At 32.4% G+C, this 16688-nt stretch overlaps 1 protein-coding gene across 1 annotated transcript in view; it reads left to right on the top strand.

The window, feature by feature from the left end:
- Nucleotides 1–16688, top strand: part of LOC147072621 (tyrosine-protein phosphatase non-receptor type 13-like) — a 175217-nt gene that overhangs the window by 144338 nt on the left and 14191 nt on the right. The window contains exons 5-10 of the mRNA XM_085946265.1: nt 4478–4692; nt 7354–7635; nt 8887–8901; nt 11567–11719; nt 12374–12558; nt 13744–13886. Coding sequence (XP_085802391.1) covers nt 4478–4692; nt 7354–7635; nt 8887–8901; nt 11567–11719; nt 12374–12558; nt 13744–13886 — 993 coding nt within the window. The remainder of the gene's footprint in view (nt 1–4477; nt 4693–7353; nt 7636–8886; nt 8902–11566; nt 11720–12373; nt 12559–13743; nt 13887–16688) is intronic.

Genomic DNA, 16688 nt, shown 5'->3' on the forward strand with positions numbered 1-16688 from the left:
ATTAGAATAATAACAATGTTTGTATTATTTTTTTAATGACGGATCTGCTTCAAATTTTGACAAAAGCATTTTAAAATGGATGACTGGTAAAATTATAAACTGTCTGACAGTTTTGTCTGGCAACTTTTTCTGACAGTTTTGTCTGTCAGTTTTTATCGACAGTTTTGTTTTTGAAGTTTGTCCGACAGTTCTGTTTGTTTGATAGTTTCCTTTGAACTTTACTCAATTTGCCTCAAAATTGTGACATCGGTTGTTTTTTCCTAACCTATATTAAAATCTACACTTAATTTAAGAATCGCTCTTTTTTGATGAATTGAACGTCTCTAGACTGAATATTATATCCGTTCATTACACGTTTGATTTATACATAACATAATTATGCATGAGTTTTGTTGTGTGAAATATATTAGGTATAATCTGCAAACACATTCAGAACTTGGTACTTACATATACTCGTATATAATAATAATAATATAAATCAAATATTGTATCTCAGATTTCAATTCCGATTCGAAACAAATATTGACTTTCCAGTGATTTATGTAAGTATGCGTATTCCCGTACCCCATATAATGGCAGTGGCGCCATTCAATGTCATTGAATTTGAATTTCACAATTTCCAAAGCACACAATATCCTGGGGCCGTACACGGAACGACGTAGTATTTAACAATGCGCCATGTTGTGTTACGTTTACTTTTGGGCACTAATTAGTAGGACATAATATACGAGTTTATAACAAGTGAAATAATAATGCCACTGGTCTAACTAAGTACGTTAACTGAATACCTAACAATAAATATTATGTAATATGAAGCAGAGATTAATATGCTCGGCTCATTATTAGAGTTGGGTATTTTCCGAGAAAATCTCAATCCCGTGATTCGGGATTTCCGGAAATGAAATTTTGAATTCTCGAGATTCGGGATTTCCAAAAAATAATTCTCAAGAATTCTCGAGATATCGGGAAATTTAAAAAAAACCTATAAAAATCCTAAAATCAGTGTAAAAACAAATTCCAAAAAACTATGTTTTTTTTATTAATATAAGAAGACAAACAAAATAGAAGTAGGAAAACAATAATAATTTAAAACATTACTTATTAAAATAGAATTTTAAAAACAGACTGTCAATCGCTGCGTCTGACAATCGCGTACACTTTTGAGACACAAAATTCCCTGATGTTGCAAACATTGCGCTCATTTTGAGCATTTTGGCTTAATTGTGTTAAATGCCCCGATCAGTCTTTGAACGTTTTGTGTTTCTGTCCACTTTTTTCATATAGAAAATCGTTTTTTCAATTAATATTTGATAATAAAGAAATCCCGAATCCCGAGAAAAGATTCTCGAGATCCGGGATTTCCCGAAATGTTAAAAATTTCAATTCTCGAGATTCGGGATAGAAAATTTCTCGAGAATTCCCATCGAGAAATTCCCGAAACCCAACTCTACCCCCATGTGAATATGTGACGCTGCTGAATAGTCTATCTGTATTAAAAGAAAACCATTTTTATTTATATTATAATAAATTGTGGATACAGGTGCGATAAATTAAATATAACTGAACATTAAGTTGAATGATTTGCTATTTCTAGTGTCACGTCTTTCTGAAAAAAATCAATAATACTAATACACCTACCCAATTAAATGAATGGTTAGAGAATTAATACCTCAATTTGAATATGTGACATTGCTGAAAAATCTATATATATGTTTAAATAGCGAACTGCAAGCTTAAATAAATTTGAAAACGCTGGTTCTGAGAGTTTATGAGACCTGCTATTTTACAACGTTTTTCTTAGCTCGTATTCTTATTTGTCCGTTAGTTCTTTGTCCGGTACAAATCTTGCAATCGATTTTTAACTAACTTCCCGACTGACATTTGAAACTTTTAGAATATATCAGAACACGATGCCAATGCATTTTTTGAATACTTTTAGCCATCTTTAAGTAGAATTGAATAAATTCAGTTAATTCTGTTTTGTATGAAAAGTTATTTCGACACCATTATTGCTTGCTAAGCGGATGGTCCTAGCAACTAAATTAATAATATTAATATATACGTGCGTTACTATGGAAATCAATATGAAGTGTCAAAATGACATTTCAGTAGTATTTATTCAGTATTTCTATCAAGTAAAAATTTATTTGATCGTTTAAGCTAGTCAAGTCACGTTTATATGATTCAACAGAAAATTTAAAAAGTTGTATATAAAAAGTTCTTTTTTTCTTGTAATTATTAATAATAATTACATTATTGTCGATAGAAAATCAATCTATTTTACTAAAATTATGTGCTAAAAAAAACAGCTGAGTCTAAAATAGTTGTTGGGTAAACTGTGCTCATTCCGTGATGCTAAGATGCTAGAGGTTTTTCAATAGAAAAATTGTAGTACCTATTCTGTACACGTTTGATAACAATCTTAATGATAATGATATTATTGGCACGAGCAAAAAATACATTTAATATTGAGCTTACTCTGATACCTATATGAGGTAACTGTGTGATAGTAGGTATAAACCTAATTTCATCTCTAATTAGACAATATATTTACTTATTTGAATACAGATATTCTGCGTTTGTTTTTCTCTCTCGTTCATTTCTTAAATTTCGGAATAATTATATAACATAACCAAGTAATTTTATTATAAATAACTTAGTTTATTATATAATATATTATTGTCGTTCTCTCTGGTATTAAATCAGATACGTATGCACTAATGGACATCTACATTATTTGCTTTGTCTAATATTATGTCTGGAATACATATGGAGTATATAATAAAAGTAATGTTTGAAACTATAATCTTTTATGTCGATCTAACAAAATCTCCGTTCAAATACCAAAAACATCGAATGTTTTTCTTTTTTCAATATGGCCGGTTACAAAAAGAGCGATATTATTTGAACGCCATTTCAGCACTATGTCCACAAGAAGGTTATTTCCCGCCAGATGTGACGTCCGGTTCATAAATCACCCAGTGCCGCGCTGTCAAAATCTGACACCGCGGTTTATTCCCTATTCACCTCTCCGCGGAACCGGATTTTGTAAATTATTACTTGATTCCTTTCGCATCATCATTAATACTTTAGAAAATTAATACCGTCGACTTACTGGTACTTGGTGGAATATACAATTACCTTCTTAAGGCAGAGTGTAGCGTTTTTAGCTGCTGTTTAAAACATTTTACTAATAACTTTCATTTTAAATAATCAATAGGCATGTCTATGGCAAACCATCGGAATACAAGGGATAAAACAGAAGAAAATATGTAGCTCAGTGAATTAGAAATACAATCATATTGTATAGTTTGTAGAAAATTTTGGTAGGTGCTCGTAAGCATCAAGTCATACATATTGAAATTTATTATGTCATGTCAATAATGGTATTATTACGGTACTATCTGCCGTAATTACTACTACTAGCTTCACCAAGTATCGTATTTCGTGCAGTCATTTTTGTGAGTAGAAATGAATTTGTTTGTTAATGTATTTATTAGTTTGGTTCTTTACGCACAAATAGAATTGTTCAGATCAGAAGAGGCGTTCTCTCGCTACAGTGATCTCAAGCATTGTAAATGGATCAAAATTAGAGGTTCGCGGCACGGCATCCCCAGCCGCCTGATAAGAAGAGGTCACTGCGATTATATTATGTGTGACGCATAAAACCTACGGACCGACCTATGCAATTATATATTTAAATTAAACGTAATGCTTATTCTTGAAGAGTATTTGCCTGCTATTTTTATACAATGCGATCTGTCATTTATTATTATTATTATAGGTATTTTTTCTCTTCAAACGCGTGCCATAGGTTCGCCATCACTGATCTACATATTTTTACAGTTTAACAGAATTAATTATCCAACTGACTTTCTCTTAGGTATGCTTACATACTGCAGTCTGCAATTTGGAAGAGATTTTTATTTAGCTACGTATTTTTTTCGACTTATACGAGGAAATAATTATGAGAACTTTGCCATTCCATTCTGGACAGTGTTGACCTGTGTCCCTGATCTTAGAAATAGGGAGCATCAGTTGTTTATTCCCCTAAGGTACAGAACCAACCTGCCACTGGTAATGCCAATTGGGAGGACGATAACTATATTCAACCAAATTGCTTCGGGTGTTGATATATTCCACTTACGTGAGGGTGAGTTTAGGTGGACGCTATTTCATAAATTCTTAAAATAGGGTCTCCTTAGCAAACTCTGTGTACTTCTTTGAACTACTATAGATGTATAATTGTATTTTCACTGCGTTTGTATGTTTATAATATGTTCTCTTTTTATATTTTCATTTTTACCCCTTTTATTACATTCCTTTTTATTTCTTCTTTAAATGTTTCATGTCATATTGTGAACGTCTTAAACTTATATTTTGTAATGTCCACAATAATATGTAAAATTAATAAATGGAAATTCAATTGAATTGAATTGAATTATTATTAATTTATTATTTTGTCTGTTGTTTTCAGAAAACACGTTCACGGTGCGCGTGGAGAAAGACCGGCGCGGGCTAGGCCTGAGCGTGGCCGGCGGCGCCGACGCTGCACTAGGCGTTGGCGGCGTCGGCCTCGTGAGGATAAGGCGCCTTTACGCGTCGCAGCCGGCCTGGTCTACCGGGAGGCTCAGGCCCGGTGATCTCCTCCTCGCTGCCAATGGGATATCGTTGGCGGGTCTCACCACATACGTAAGCGCGATATTATATTTCCTACTTTAATCCAGCGTTTCCCAAATGGGTTTGGAAAGCTCACAAGCTTACAAGAAGATGTATAGCTCAATATCTTTGAATCATACTTCAAACTGTAGTAGGCGAAACACTACAGACAGTGGCGGCTCGACGTCTTTCTAGGTGGTGGAGTTTAGCCATCAATTATTAAATATACATACCTGCGTACCTACTTTCTCATATTATACATTATGTATCAAGTTAGGTACTTATAATTATATAATTTTATTAATCAGGAAATAAGTAATTTTTCAGAATAAACAATATGATTATCTGAGTTGTTACTTAATCACATCTAAAAAGCGTGCTTAAAAATAATAACTTCATTGTTATAGATGATCAGTTTTGAAAAACGAAATACAGCGAGCGTTTTTACTCACCTAGGGGTTATTTGATTCGCTCCCCAGTATTCTAATCCTTTGTAGAACAAGATTTGTACCGCGGCAAAGGGTTGGGATAATAACGTTAAATAAACGCCATGGCTTTCTTAATTTGTACAGGTGTCACCGTGAAATAGGGCGTATTTATTTTAATTAATTATTTTACGAGCATTATTATGTTATTACATAATTTACAATTTATTTGTATACTCCATGATATCAAATACCTCTATAAAATTGCGACGAGTTTAGATGGATAAAATAAATTAAATAGTTCATTTAATGATGGCATTAAGTAGGTATGGATAATGATAAAATATCGGACGTGTATTTTTGACATGATAACGATGTGGGGATGGTCCCTACGAACCCTTAAGGTAAAGCCCCCCACTGACTACAGATATTTAATTTATTGACTATCTATCATTATAGTACCTAAATAAAGTAAAGTAAATTTTTAGTTTCGACAATTGCGACAAAATTAACTAGTATCTAGTATTTACACCTTAAAATCCCTAACAAATTGCGTTGAATTTCTAATGGATTCAAGCTCTGTACTATTCTATTTTTTCCGACCCGGGTTTCGCCTTTCGGCATCTTCATGCGCCGTGTACACTCACCAAAGGTAAACACACACTGACAACGAACTCTCTTTACTCTAGCTTATATAATAAATCAATACAATAAAGTAGGTAAAAACCCTATTACCTACCTATCAAGTCAAAAGTTACAAAAAATACAATAAACAACTTATGAATAGTTGAGTGTCAATAAAAAACCCAATTAGTAAAAACCCTACCTTATTAATAACAATACCCTCGATAGCATATTATATTAAATCGTCAAAACGTAATAATAGATCATTATTCTTTTCAACAATAAAAATATTACATTCAAGAGGTGTAAATCGTCAATTCTAAGAAAAATAATTAATGAGTTAACTAATGAGATATTAGACACATAATGACTTAAATGGAATAGTACAGAGCTTGAATCCATTATAATTTAAATTCAAATTCCATCAAGTACCTTCAGTCGATAGTATTAATATTATAAAAATTGCGTTGATTTTTGATACCTAACTGGTTTTTGTGGTTTTGTGGTAAACATAGTTTATTGAACTTTCTTCTTTTTCTTTTGACCATGTCCGATCCTAATAAGATCATATTATTATTGTTGTTTTCAGGTGATCCTGTAAATGGGTACCTGTCAATTGTGACCTTAATCGTGTCTTGATTAGGGTTAGATAGGGGAATGTAGATTCACAGCAATATGCGGTTGAAAAGCAGGATAGCATTTAAGGAGCATTTTTCAATATTTAGATCTTTCTTAGCATTAAACAATGACTTGAAAATATCATCTACTGATAGCTCAATCAATTCCACCTGTAGCCCTTTGGCCTAGCTGAAATGCTAATTTAAGTGCGATTTCATGAGTCTCAAAATCGGTAAACCTTTCATTTTATTCCACAATTAATACGTCAATAACAGATTGATGTGTATTCTTCAAAAAATGACTCGAATATATAATAATTCTGCTCATCAATGATCTTCGCTAACTGGGGGAAATGTTCATCCGAAATTTCTTTTTGGAGAAGAAGTGTTTTCAAAAAAGATAGTTTTTTACGAAATGCTTGGATTTTTTCCACATATCATATTATACCTATAGACTTAGTTTTACCTTGCAAGGAAATATTCAACTCATTTTGATTTAACATGATATCACACAAAAATGCAACATTCATATGGAAATTATAAATATAAAAAGTTATATAAAAATAAATGGATTCATTTTTGTAAAATTTGGATTCAGTCGATAGGCTGCACTTGAGACCATAAAAGGCCGCAGGTTTGTCACCCCTGCACAAATCCATCGATATGGGCCACCACAGAGTGGAGGTTTGTATTAATAGAATTGTCTTTTTATGAAAAATGGATGTTACTCGTTTGCTTGATCTATTAGGTCCATACTCTGACTCAACACAAATTTAAAAACAACATGTGTATTTGCCAGACCCGAGGATTCGATCCTGGGACCCCCTACATTATAAGTCAACGCGTAAGCCGCTCGGCCATTGACTGTTTTTACTCTCTCACAAAATAAAACGACGAATATTGTTGTTTTCAGTTCGTACCTATTACGAATATCATTTTTTTCGTTTCTACATTACCAGTAAATGCTAAAATGCTATTTATTATTTTACTACCAAAAAATTGCATCGTAAAAATTACCATTATTACAGGAAGCCTTAGAAGTACTCCGAACAACACCTCCAATAGTCGAACTTCTCGTATGCAGACCGGAAGCCGAAGTCATGGGGTGCCTCACGCCACCGGGCGGGGGGCCACCTGAACCACCCCTCCGTCAGCCCCCTCCGGACCCTCTCAACCTTCACGCACCGAGGGCGAGGGCACCTGCCCCTCCCCCGCCCCCTCCGCCCATGCCACAGCAGGAGTCTTCGCACCAGCATCAGCACCAACCGGAGTACGAGGACCCTTTGCCGATTTATGATGTCAAATTTGGGGTTAGTTATTTTATTTATCTGTATATATCTTGACAATTTTAATATATGGCGTAGGCAAACATAAAAACGATTTTCTAATTATAACATTTCTGAGTTATGTACAGTCTCTTACAATATATTTGGTATTTTCATAAACCGAAATATATACAGACATAAATGGAGAAGAGGCTCATCAACGAAAGATGAGCGATGCTTCGCGATGAAATAAAAACGTTATTCCTGTTCCCCGTAATGTTCATAAATCCAGTGACGTCCCGTTGAAATAGTAGGGTAGGAATCCTAAATGCAGATGGTATCTACTTACTTATATGGGTATTTCACGAAGATGTAATATTTTGAAAATTTCGATATTGATCTTCTTAGTCGAGTTTACTATTAAGGCTATACTTCAGATGAGGCATGGTCTTATAAGATCGTGACTAGGCGATGCGCGGATTGTGCAAATGACGCGAGCCGAACGAAATATAATTTGTCATAAAAATTCAACATGCGTCCTTTTAACGTTATGTGTTATGTTTATTATTATATTCGTAATAATAATAGTATATTCATTTACATGTTTTCTTTTTCAAGTACATGCGGAACGTTGTTTAGTCATCTTTACACGATTTAAGAATATATTCCTCCGACGTCATCATAAAACAAATTGACGTGCTCACACCTCTACTGTCAGTCTTCGATTGGCGACGACTGCGAAATTTCGTTCCATCTACTGTTGAAAATTATTTGCCGTTTCACTTATGTGTGCTCTTAACTAATACTTGGTGCATTTTCTATAAGTATTATTATGTGGTACCTACTGTTCGATTATACGGAATACAGCGGAAAACACATTTTGAAAATACTCGATATACTGGATCATTTGTTAGGTTAGGTTAGGTTGGGTTGGGTTTGGTTAGGTTTGGTTAGGTTAACCTAACAAATAATCCAGTTTATCGGCTATTTTCAAAATGTGTTTTCCGCTGTATTCCGTATAACCGAACAGTACCCTGATTTTTTATTTATATAACAGCTAATAAAAATATATGACTAATCCCGATTAATGGGATAAGTCGCTAAACTTGATCACCTCTCGCGGATAAGATCCCAGACTGTGCACGAAATGAATTTGTGGCAAGCTGTAAGACTCAACAGGAGATTATGGGATTAGGTTTCTCTTTGTGTCATTCATACCATCACCAACGATACTAAAGTTGTGTTTGCTCTCTTTTCTCCCTCCTTCTGTATCTCTCTCTATCTGGAATTCCACAGGACGACGGATCAGTGGTAAGGTTTACTTTTCTATATTTGAATTATACGTACCTCGTCTTGGCAGTACTGAATTAGGCATATTATTTTATGAGTCGCCTATTTCCAAAATTCACCTCGTACATTTTGTTTTGTTTTGAGATATTCACAAAAAAAAACGAGTATTGAACCTCTACATAGAAAAAATAACATTTTTTTTTTCTTGGGCCATTGGGCGGGTGCTTTTAATATTATAACTACAGAGCTTTTCTAATCAAGCACTTGAAAGTTTTGCGAAACATGATTACACTCGTACTTTACCGCATTGAGCGAAAGTTTAAAAATACTCTGTAACAATGGAAAAGATGATATTTGAAAATTGGATGATGTTTTTCAACTGTTATACTGACTGCAAAAGACCAGTTTTGGCAATTTTTATATAACATGTGCACGTATGCAACTTTGAATAAGGAATATACTTACATATTCAGTTCATTTTTGGTCAAAACTAGACAAGATTATTTTTGGAAATGGGTGACTCATATATTATATAGGTACTATATTTTTTATTTATTTTTTTAATTTCAATAATAAAATGATTTTTAACAGCTTATCGTAATAATATTATCAAAGAAAACCAGATAACTGCAATATTTAGTTACATATTAACGTTATTTATAATATCTATAAAATGTGTATGGATTATAATCACATTGCCATTTTTCATCGATTAACTCTCTTGAATAATATAATAAGATAATCGTTCTCTTTCACAGCTAATATTCTGCTAACATGTCCACTTAGATATTGAAATATTTCCACATACATTACATTATATTGTATTTGGATAAAAATAAATTCTACTTATAGGTACCTATTACAATTAGGATACTTACATGATATTGCAAATTTTCTTTTACATAATATTGTATCTTGACTTTTTATTATCGCGTGGCATTTAATTAATATTAAGATTTCTATCTAAGACAGTGTCCATTAATAAGTCAATTATTGATCAATATATTTCGTAGTCTTAAGTAGCCGTTACTTTAATGAAATTTGAAATGTGGTTCTCTATTTTTTATTTTACTATATTATTTCTGTGTAGGAAAGGAAAAGAGAGATAAGCCTTTGTTTTTTAAGAGTTTTAAGGGTACAAGTCCGTTTACAGGAAGCCAGGGGGGAACCGCGTTAATTTTCATAGCCGATTTTGGCAAAATTCAAGAATGAAAACCTAACCTAACAAATAATCCAGTATATCGGCAATTTTCAAAATTTGTTTGCCGCTGGCTTCTTGTAAACCGTCAAGAACCGTTTTAAGTATGCTAACTTAAGTATAATTTATAATATACTGATATATGAGAAAATAGACGTGTCGAATCGATGCAGTGGAATTAGTAATACAGAAACGTAGAAGTTCACATGCTAAGTTTTACAAAGCTCTTCTTTTGACTTTGATTTTAAACTTATCTCCCTTTTATTTTAACACACAGACTTAGCAGCTTAGTTCGGACCTGGTGAATCCGAATATAATTTTTTAGACTTTACTTCATTTTACTGCACGATAAGCTACTATTCAATTCAGTTTTATTTACTTGCGACATTTTAAGATGCACGTTTGCTAAAAAAGATTCATTTTTGCTCTGAGTTTGCTTTATTCTGATAAAAGATAATCTCACTTATTTACTTTTGAAAAGCCTCAGAAAGCTTTTTATGAAATGTCAATATATTCAAAATCGTCTGTATTCTTTCGGATTGCTTTTCGTGGAGGATTAAATGTATGCTTTATATCTATCTGTACCTGAAAGCCAACGTGTCGTATATGTCCAAAAATAACATTTTTTGGGAAAACGCAATTATATATTTTTCAGCCGCTCGATAGTCTCGAAGTCAAAAACAAAATACTTTTCTCCATAACTTTCACATTGAGATATGCACGTAAAAATAATGATAGGTACAGTTTTTATAGAATTTTACGTACATTATAAATAGTATTGTAATAGATAATTGTAAAAGGGTTACTGAGCCACTTTGACCATTGATTAAATTAAAAATAATAAAGTTATTTGGTTAATAAGAATGATTGTTGTGTATTTAAAAAAATGGAGAGAAGCCCTTTTGGTTATTTTTGGTTATGGTTATAATAACTATCGGCGTTTTGGTTTTAGGAATTTTTGGTTCCTATTATAAATACACTAAAAAAATGAATTGGCTCTGTAAGATGTGACACTTTAGATCAGTGATGAGCAACCTGTCCTATCGCGATAAGTCCAAATGAAATACCATTTTTTTTCTTGTGCGTATTTATTTTGCACAAGTATTTAGGTATATATTTTTTTTTCAATTCATACAAACTGATTATTTTACAAAACCTTAAAATTTTTATTATTCGACATATACTTAATTATAAAAAAAATGTTTTCTCGACGACAGCAAATTACCCCGGGGGTTGCATGTGGCCCGCGGGCCGCAAATAGATCGTTACTGCTTTAAATACAAAAAAAAACTCTATCTGTGTAATCGTACATATCAGCCATTGTGTCAGCTCTGAGTTACATATTAATAATAATATAAGATATTCATTCTATAATAGTGACTTGATCACACTTCAGATCACAACAGACTGAATCTTTACAATGAATCAGGTGAATTGAATCTATCGAACGATATGTTATTCTTCATTATTATTGTTTACTTCTTTCAGGAGTTTGACATTGTGATGACGAAGGTGAACGGATCGCTTGGTTTCACGCTTAGAAAGGAAGACCACAGCGCTCTCGGTCACTACGTCAGGGCACTAGTCAGGGAGCCAGCCCTTAGCGATGGACGGATACAGCCTGGAGATAGGATTGTCGCCGTAAGCAAAGTTAAACATTTACAAAATACACACCAACCGTTCAGTGTTTATCTCTCGTTTGATTCATTCGATTCATATTAAGAGTGCATGATCAAAATCAATCGACGTATTCTTTCTTGTCTACAACAAGTAAATTTTTTTTTTTTTACTAGATATTATGCTCTATATCAGCAATTTTTAAATTAAGCACTGGATGAGGGGAGGTCGTATTGGACGACAAGGGGGCGATAGGCTACTTAAAGGGGACAAATAATACAAATCGATACCTCAGATTCTTCACCCATATAAACCACGTTTATACCTGTTAAAAAACCTCGGAAATTTGAATGATTTTTCTCCAGTACCAATCTGTCATTTAATATATCTATACCTACATATTATTTAAGTACCTAAATCATGAAATCTCCTATTTGTTGGTATATGAACAACCATCCCATTTAACTAGTTTTACACTACTATGTGCTATTTTATGTGTTTTTAAGTGTTTTTGACACAAATTAATTTTTTAATATCAAACATTTCATGCTGATGATTATACCTATTACATTTATTTTCTTCTCTTACAATAAGTACATAACATTGTGATGTTTAAAAAACTTTTTTTTTTTAAATGGTTTCTAAGCAAATCGTTCATTTTACTCATGGCTGTTCAAGGTAAATGATGTACCAATGTCAACTTTATCTCACGGAGAGGCTGTGTCATTCCTTCGACGGTGTGGACCGATGGCTCGCTTGCGACTTTACCGAGACCACTGTGGAACTCCACCATCACCTTCTGCTGCTTCACCCACAACCGAATCTGATACCAATCCAATTACAAGACCTAAACCTCCTTTAAGGTAATACAAAGATTATCAATGAGTTAAAATCTTTCATTAAGAATGCAAAGTATTTTTATTGAAAGAAATAACTAGGAACATTCTCAAAAATACATCCATTAGGAAAAATTTTAGAAAACACCTTCTTCAGAATGGGGTTTCAATACACTTATTTCACTTCCTGGGCGAAAGCTCTGGTCACTAAACTGACTGAGATATCTATTTTGCAGAAATTTTGATAATAGCTACCATTTTTATATTTAATCAATGTTATAATCATCATAAAATTATTGGTGAGCGTTCTAATACTTCTTATTTAATTTTATTCAACAATAGCTTTTAATAATGGTTATAGAAACCAGTGGTGAAGAGCGTCTGTTCGACAAAGGTAAACATTGAGTAAACAAAACTTCAGTACCATACATACACCTGTGCCCACATGCAGTAACGAACAACAAATGTGTTCAAATAATAGGTGGATGTTTAGCTTGTCTTAATAATTATTTTTTGTGCCGAGATTTTTTCTTATTTGTCTCAACAATTTTTTGTTAGTTGTTTTCATACATTTCTGTGTTAGGATTCTTGGACTAATAATTTCATACAGTTATCTATCACCATTGCAATACTACTAAAGACTGCTAGTTTTAAATGAATGAATAAGATAATTCTGTATGCAAATAGGAAAGGGAGATATGTCTAAAAAAATAGTTGAATTGGCAAATTAACCATGTTACATATTGTTGGGTTACTGCCAAAATTTGGTTAGTCGATAATTTAGATATTTAGAGTTAACAACGGATTACGTGTCTATATATAAATATGATGTATGCTAGAAAAAATTTCAAGGTCATCCGATATATAGAACATGCACATAAAGCGCTTTTAGTTTAGAGTTTAGAGGGCATGTCAAACTTAAAATTGCAATTACTCTATAACATGATTTCGAAACAACAAATTTTGGCAGTAACCTCACGAATATGCATAAAGAAAAGGGGACGAATCGAATCAATTGATAAATTTCACACGGAAACATATACAATCATGTGAAAATCCAAAACAGAATTTTCTCATGGCCGTCCTGAAAAGTATTGATTTAATAACTACTGACTTATCCCACTTTTACTTATTTTAGACTTATCTCCCTTTTATTTGATGCACAGATATTGTTATTCTCAGTTTAAAATGTGACATGACTTTACCCCGCAGACAAGAAGCAGTCAATATGCTGTGCGATATCGCAGCTAGGAAACTAACCCCCGACGATGGCAACGGCTCCCACTCGCCCTGCATTTCGCCGAGGAGGTTTAAAAAATTAACAAGAAACAGTACAGGGTATTCACAAAACAGCGGTAAGTGGACAAACAACGCCTACGTGCTTTCTACTGCCCTCTTTGAATCATAAATGTTACCGCTTTATCTGTCAACATATTATATTATTACATTTAGATTTTATTAGCATTTTTACAAGTTAATTTTAGAATTGTGTATTGTCATAACCTATACAGTTATTTTTCTCTTCTCTCTCAGAAATCAGGTCTGTTATCAAAATGAATTCTCATAACTCATCACCCTTAACGAACCGAGTGAATAAAAATATGTATTAGCTTATACTTATTATTTTTTTCAGTAAATACTTACAACTTACTATACAAAGCGAAAGCATAAGCGTTTACTTTAAAAGATACAAGTAAAACTAAACACTTGCTTTTATTCTCTTAGCTCAATGTGTTTTTGTAATATTACTGATTTTTTTTCATCCATGACAGATTCCCACACAACCATTTTGTTTTACACTGCCGCCACAACACAAATATTAATTTTAATGTAAACCTCATTTGCTTTTTCATATTGATGTAAAACGTTTATGACAAATTTACTACTATTAAGTGAGTTTACTTTGCACAAATGATGTCAACTTTGCACCCGCTGCAATTTCATCCCTCAAAGCTAAATAAATTTAAAATATATTATAAACTACCATTCTATATACAGTATAATCTATAAACATGTACATACTAATTGAACTAAGTGTACCATATACAACTAATTATCATATAAACATTTCTAGAATGTCCAAGTTCATTCTACAATTTAGAATTTTTAATTTTGCTGCAATTCAAGTGCAGTTATGATTTTCTTTGATTCATATTATACTGTATGTGTATATGATCATAAATTAACAAAAATTTCCCCATAACAATGACTACCAATTTATTGTCATATGTTGCATATTATCTATTAATGGGATTTGATAACTTTTTCTTCAGCATATTTCATACAGCACATATGTTTTGAATAAAAATATTTAAATAATATGACATTTTAAAAATTGGCATATTATTCTCAGCATAAAGTATTTTACCAACTTATATAATTTTTTGAAATTATATGTCTGAAAGACAAATGTATCAAACGAAATAATAAAAAATAATGTAGTCTTTATGCCAGGTCTTGATTTCTAATAAATGTCACGAAAAAACGTGTATTTTTTCCACATCTGTGTTATTCTGATAGTACGTTTTCTTTATATGTATGGAAATCATTTCGTGGAGATAACATTATTGTATCTACCCAAAATCCTATATAATATGTCGCAAAATACACTCTGTATGCTTCAATGTACAACTCCAAAATAGCCTTAGGCTACCATAACACCAGGTGCAAAGTAGACACACTTTTCATTAGTACAGCATAATATTATTAAATCATGAGCTACATTACATTATATAAGCCATCTGCTATCAAAGGTGGAACTATCCCATATTTATGTAGGACAGTTCTAGTTTTGATTCCAGATGACTCATATCTAAACAGTTTTCATATTATAATGTAAGATTTTATAGGTTCAATTTGACAAATTCCAAGAGTAAATTTTATTGGTAAGAAATCACAAGCCAAAGCTTCATTTAAATATTATGTGAACACAGCACATTGTGACGTCTATATTTTATTGGTATTTCATTTTAATGTGTGAATATTAATTAATTGCTCATTTTTATTAAATTGAAATTATATGTTTTTACAATTAGTAATGTCGTGTTTGATAAATTAATAATCTGTATCAGTAGGTAGTTATTTTTGCAGTATGCTGTATTTGAACCACTCTTTTAACAAAGAATATGTCAGTGTTTTTTATTTCTTTATACTGATACTGAAGAATAAAGATTGTATCATAATCTTACCTGTTTCTTGTTAAAAACAAAGTGGTAGTCATAATATATACATACTTAACTAAATTTATTGTGTTCGTACTTATCTCCTTTTTCTTTTACATTACAATTTTTATTGAATTAATTAATTATTATATTTTCTTGTATTTTTTTTGTATTTATCGATGAATATTACGAGTAATCAGGAAAAAATAATATGAAAATGAGCAAAACTAATTTTAATGCTGGGCATAGGATTTCAAAATTGTGAATATTGCTGTCTTTCCATGCAAAGGGAGACTATTCAAGATTTCAGATTTTTTTTAGACAACAGTTTGCAGTTAATTGGTTTTAAAATCAATGCATATCATAAAACTATAAAGACACAATTCAAACAAATAATGATATTCTTTGTAAGAATATGACCTGACTGGATTTTTGATTGCAAAATTTTATCATATTTTAATTCTCTGCAATTTTTTTCTTAATGCGTTAATTTTTAAAAAGAAGTTTTGATTAATACACATTCACCCATAAGTGTATTAAGTATAAGTGTATAGATAGTGAATTATCTTCATTTCTCATTACTTGACTAAGTCAGCACCTTTTATGATGTTGTGATCAAATGCTCACGAAATTCACATGCACTATTGAAATATCATCATACAAAACCCACCGATTTATATTTGAAGCCTCACACATTCGCAACACCCAATAGTAATGGTACATTTTTACAGATACCATGCACCCCTACTCCGTAAACTGTCCAAGCACAACGGCAGAAAACTCAGACAATGAGCTGAGTCAAACGTTGTCGTACCAATCGACCGACACTGCTGATACCACCTATTCCGTTGTCCCGGACGGTAGACCTATTAGGCCCACGTGTTTTAACGGGCAAGCGTTTGACAGTTCTAAACCCGCTAGACCTGATTTCTTGGATTTGGGCGGACCGCCAACGCCCGTTATTAATAGAAAACAGAGGCTGCATTTCTCAGGTAG

The sequence above is a fragment of the Rhyacophila brunnea genome, unplaced genomic scaffold (assembly GCF_057557595.1).
Source record: "Rhyacophila brunnea isolate RB1 unplaced genomic scaffold, BYU_Rbru_1.0 scaffold_193, whole genome shotgun sequence".
Classification (NCBI taxonomy): Eukaryota; Metazoa; Arthropoda; class Insecta; order Trichoptera; family Rhyacophilidae; genus Rhyacophila; species Rhyacophila brunnea.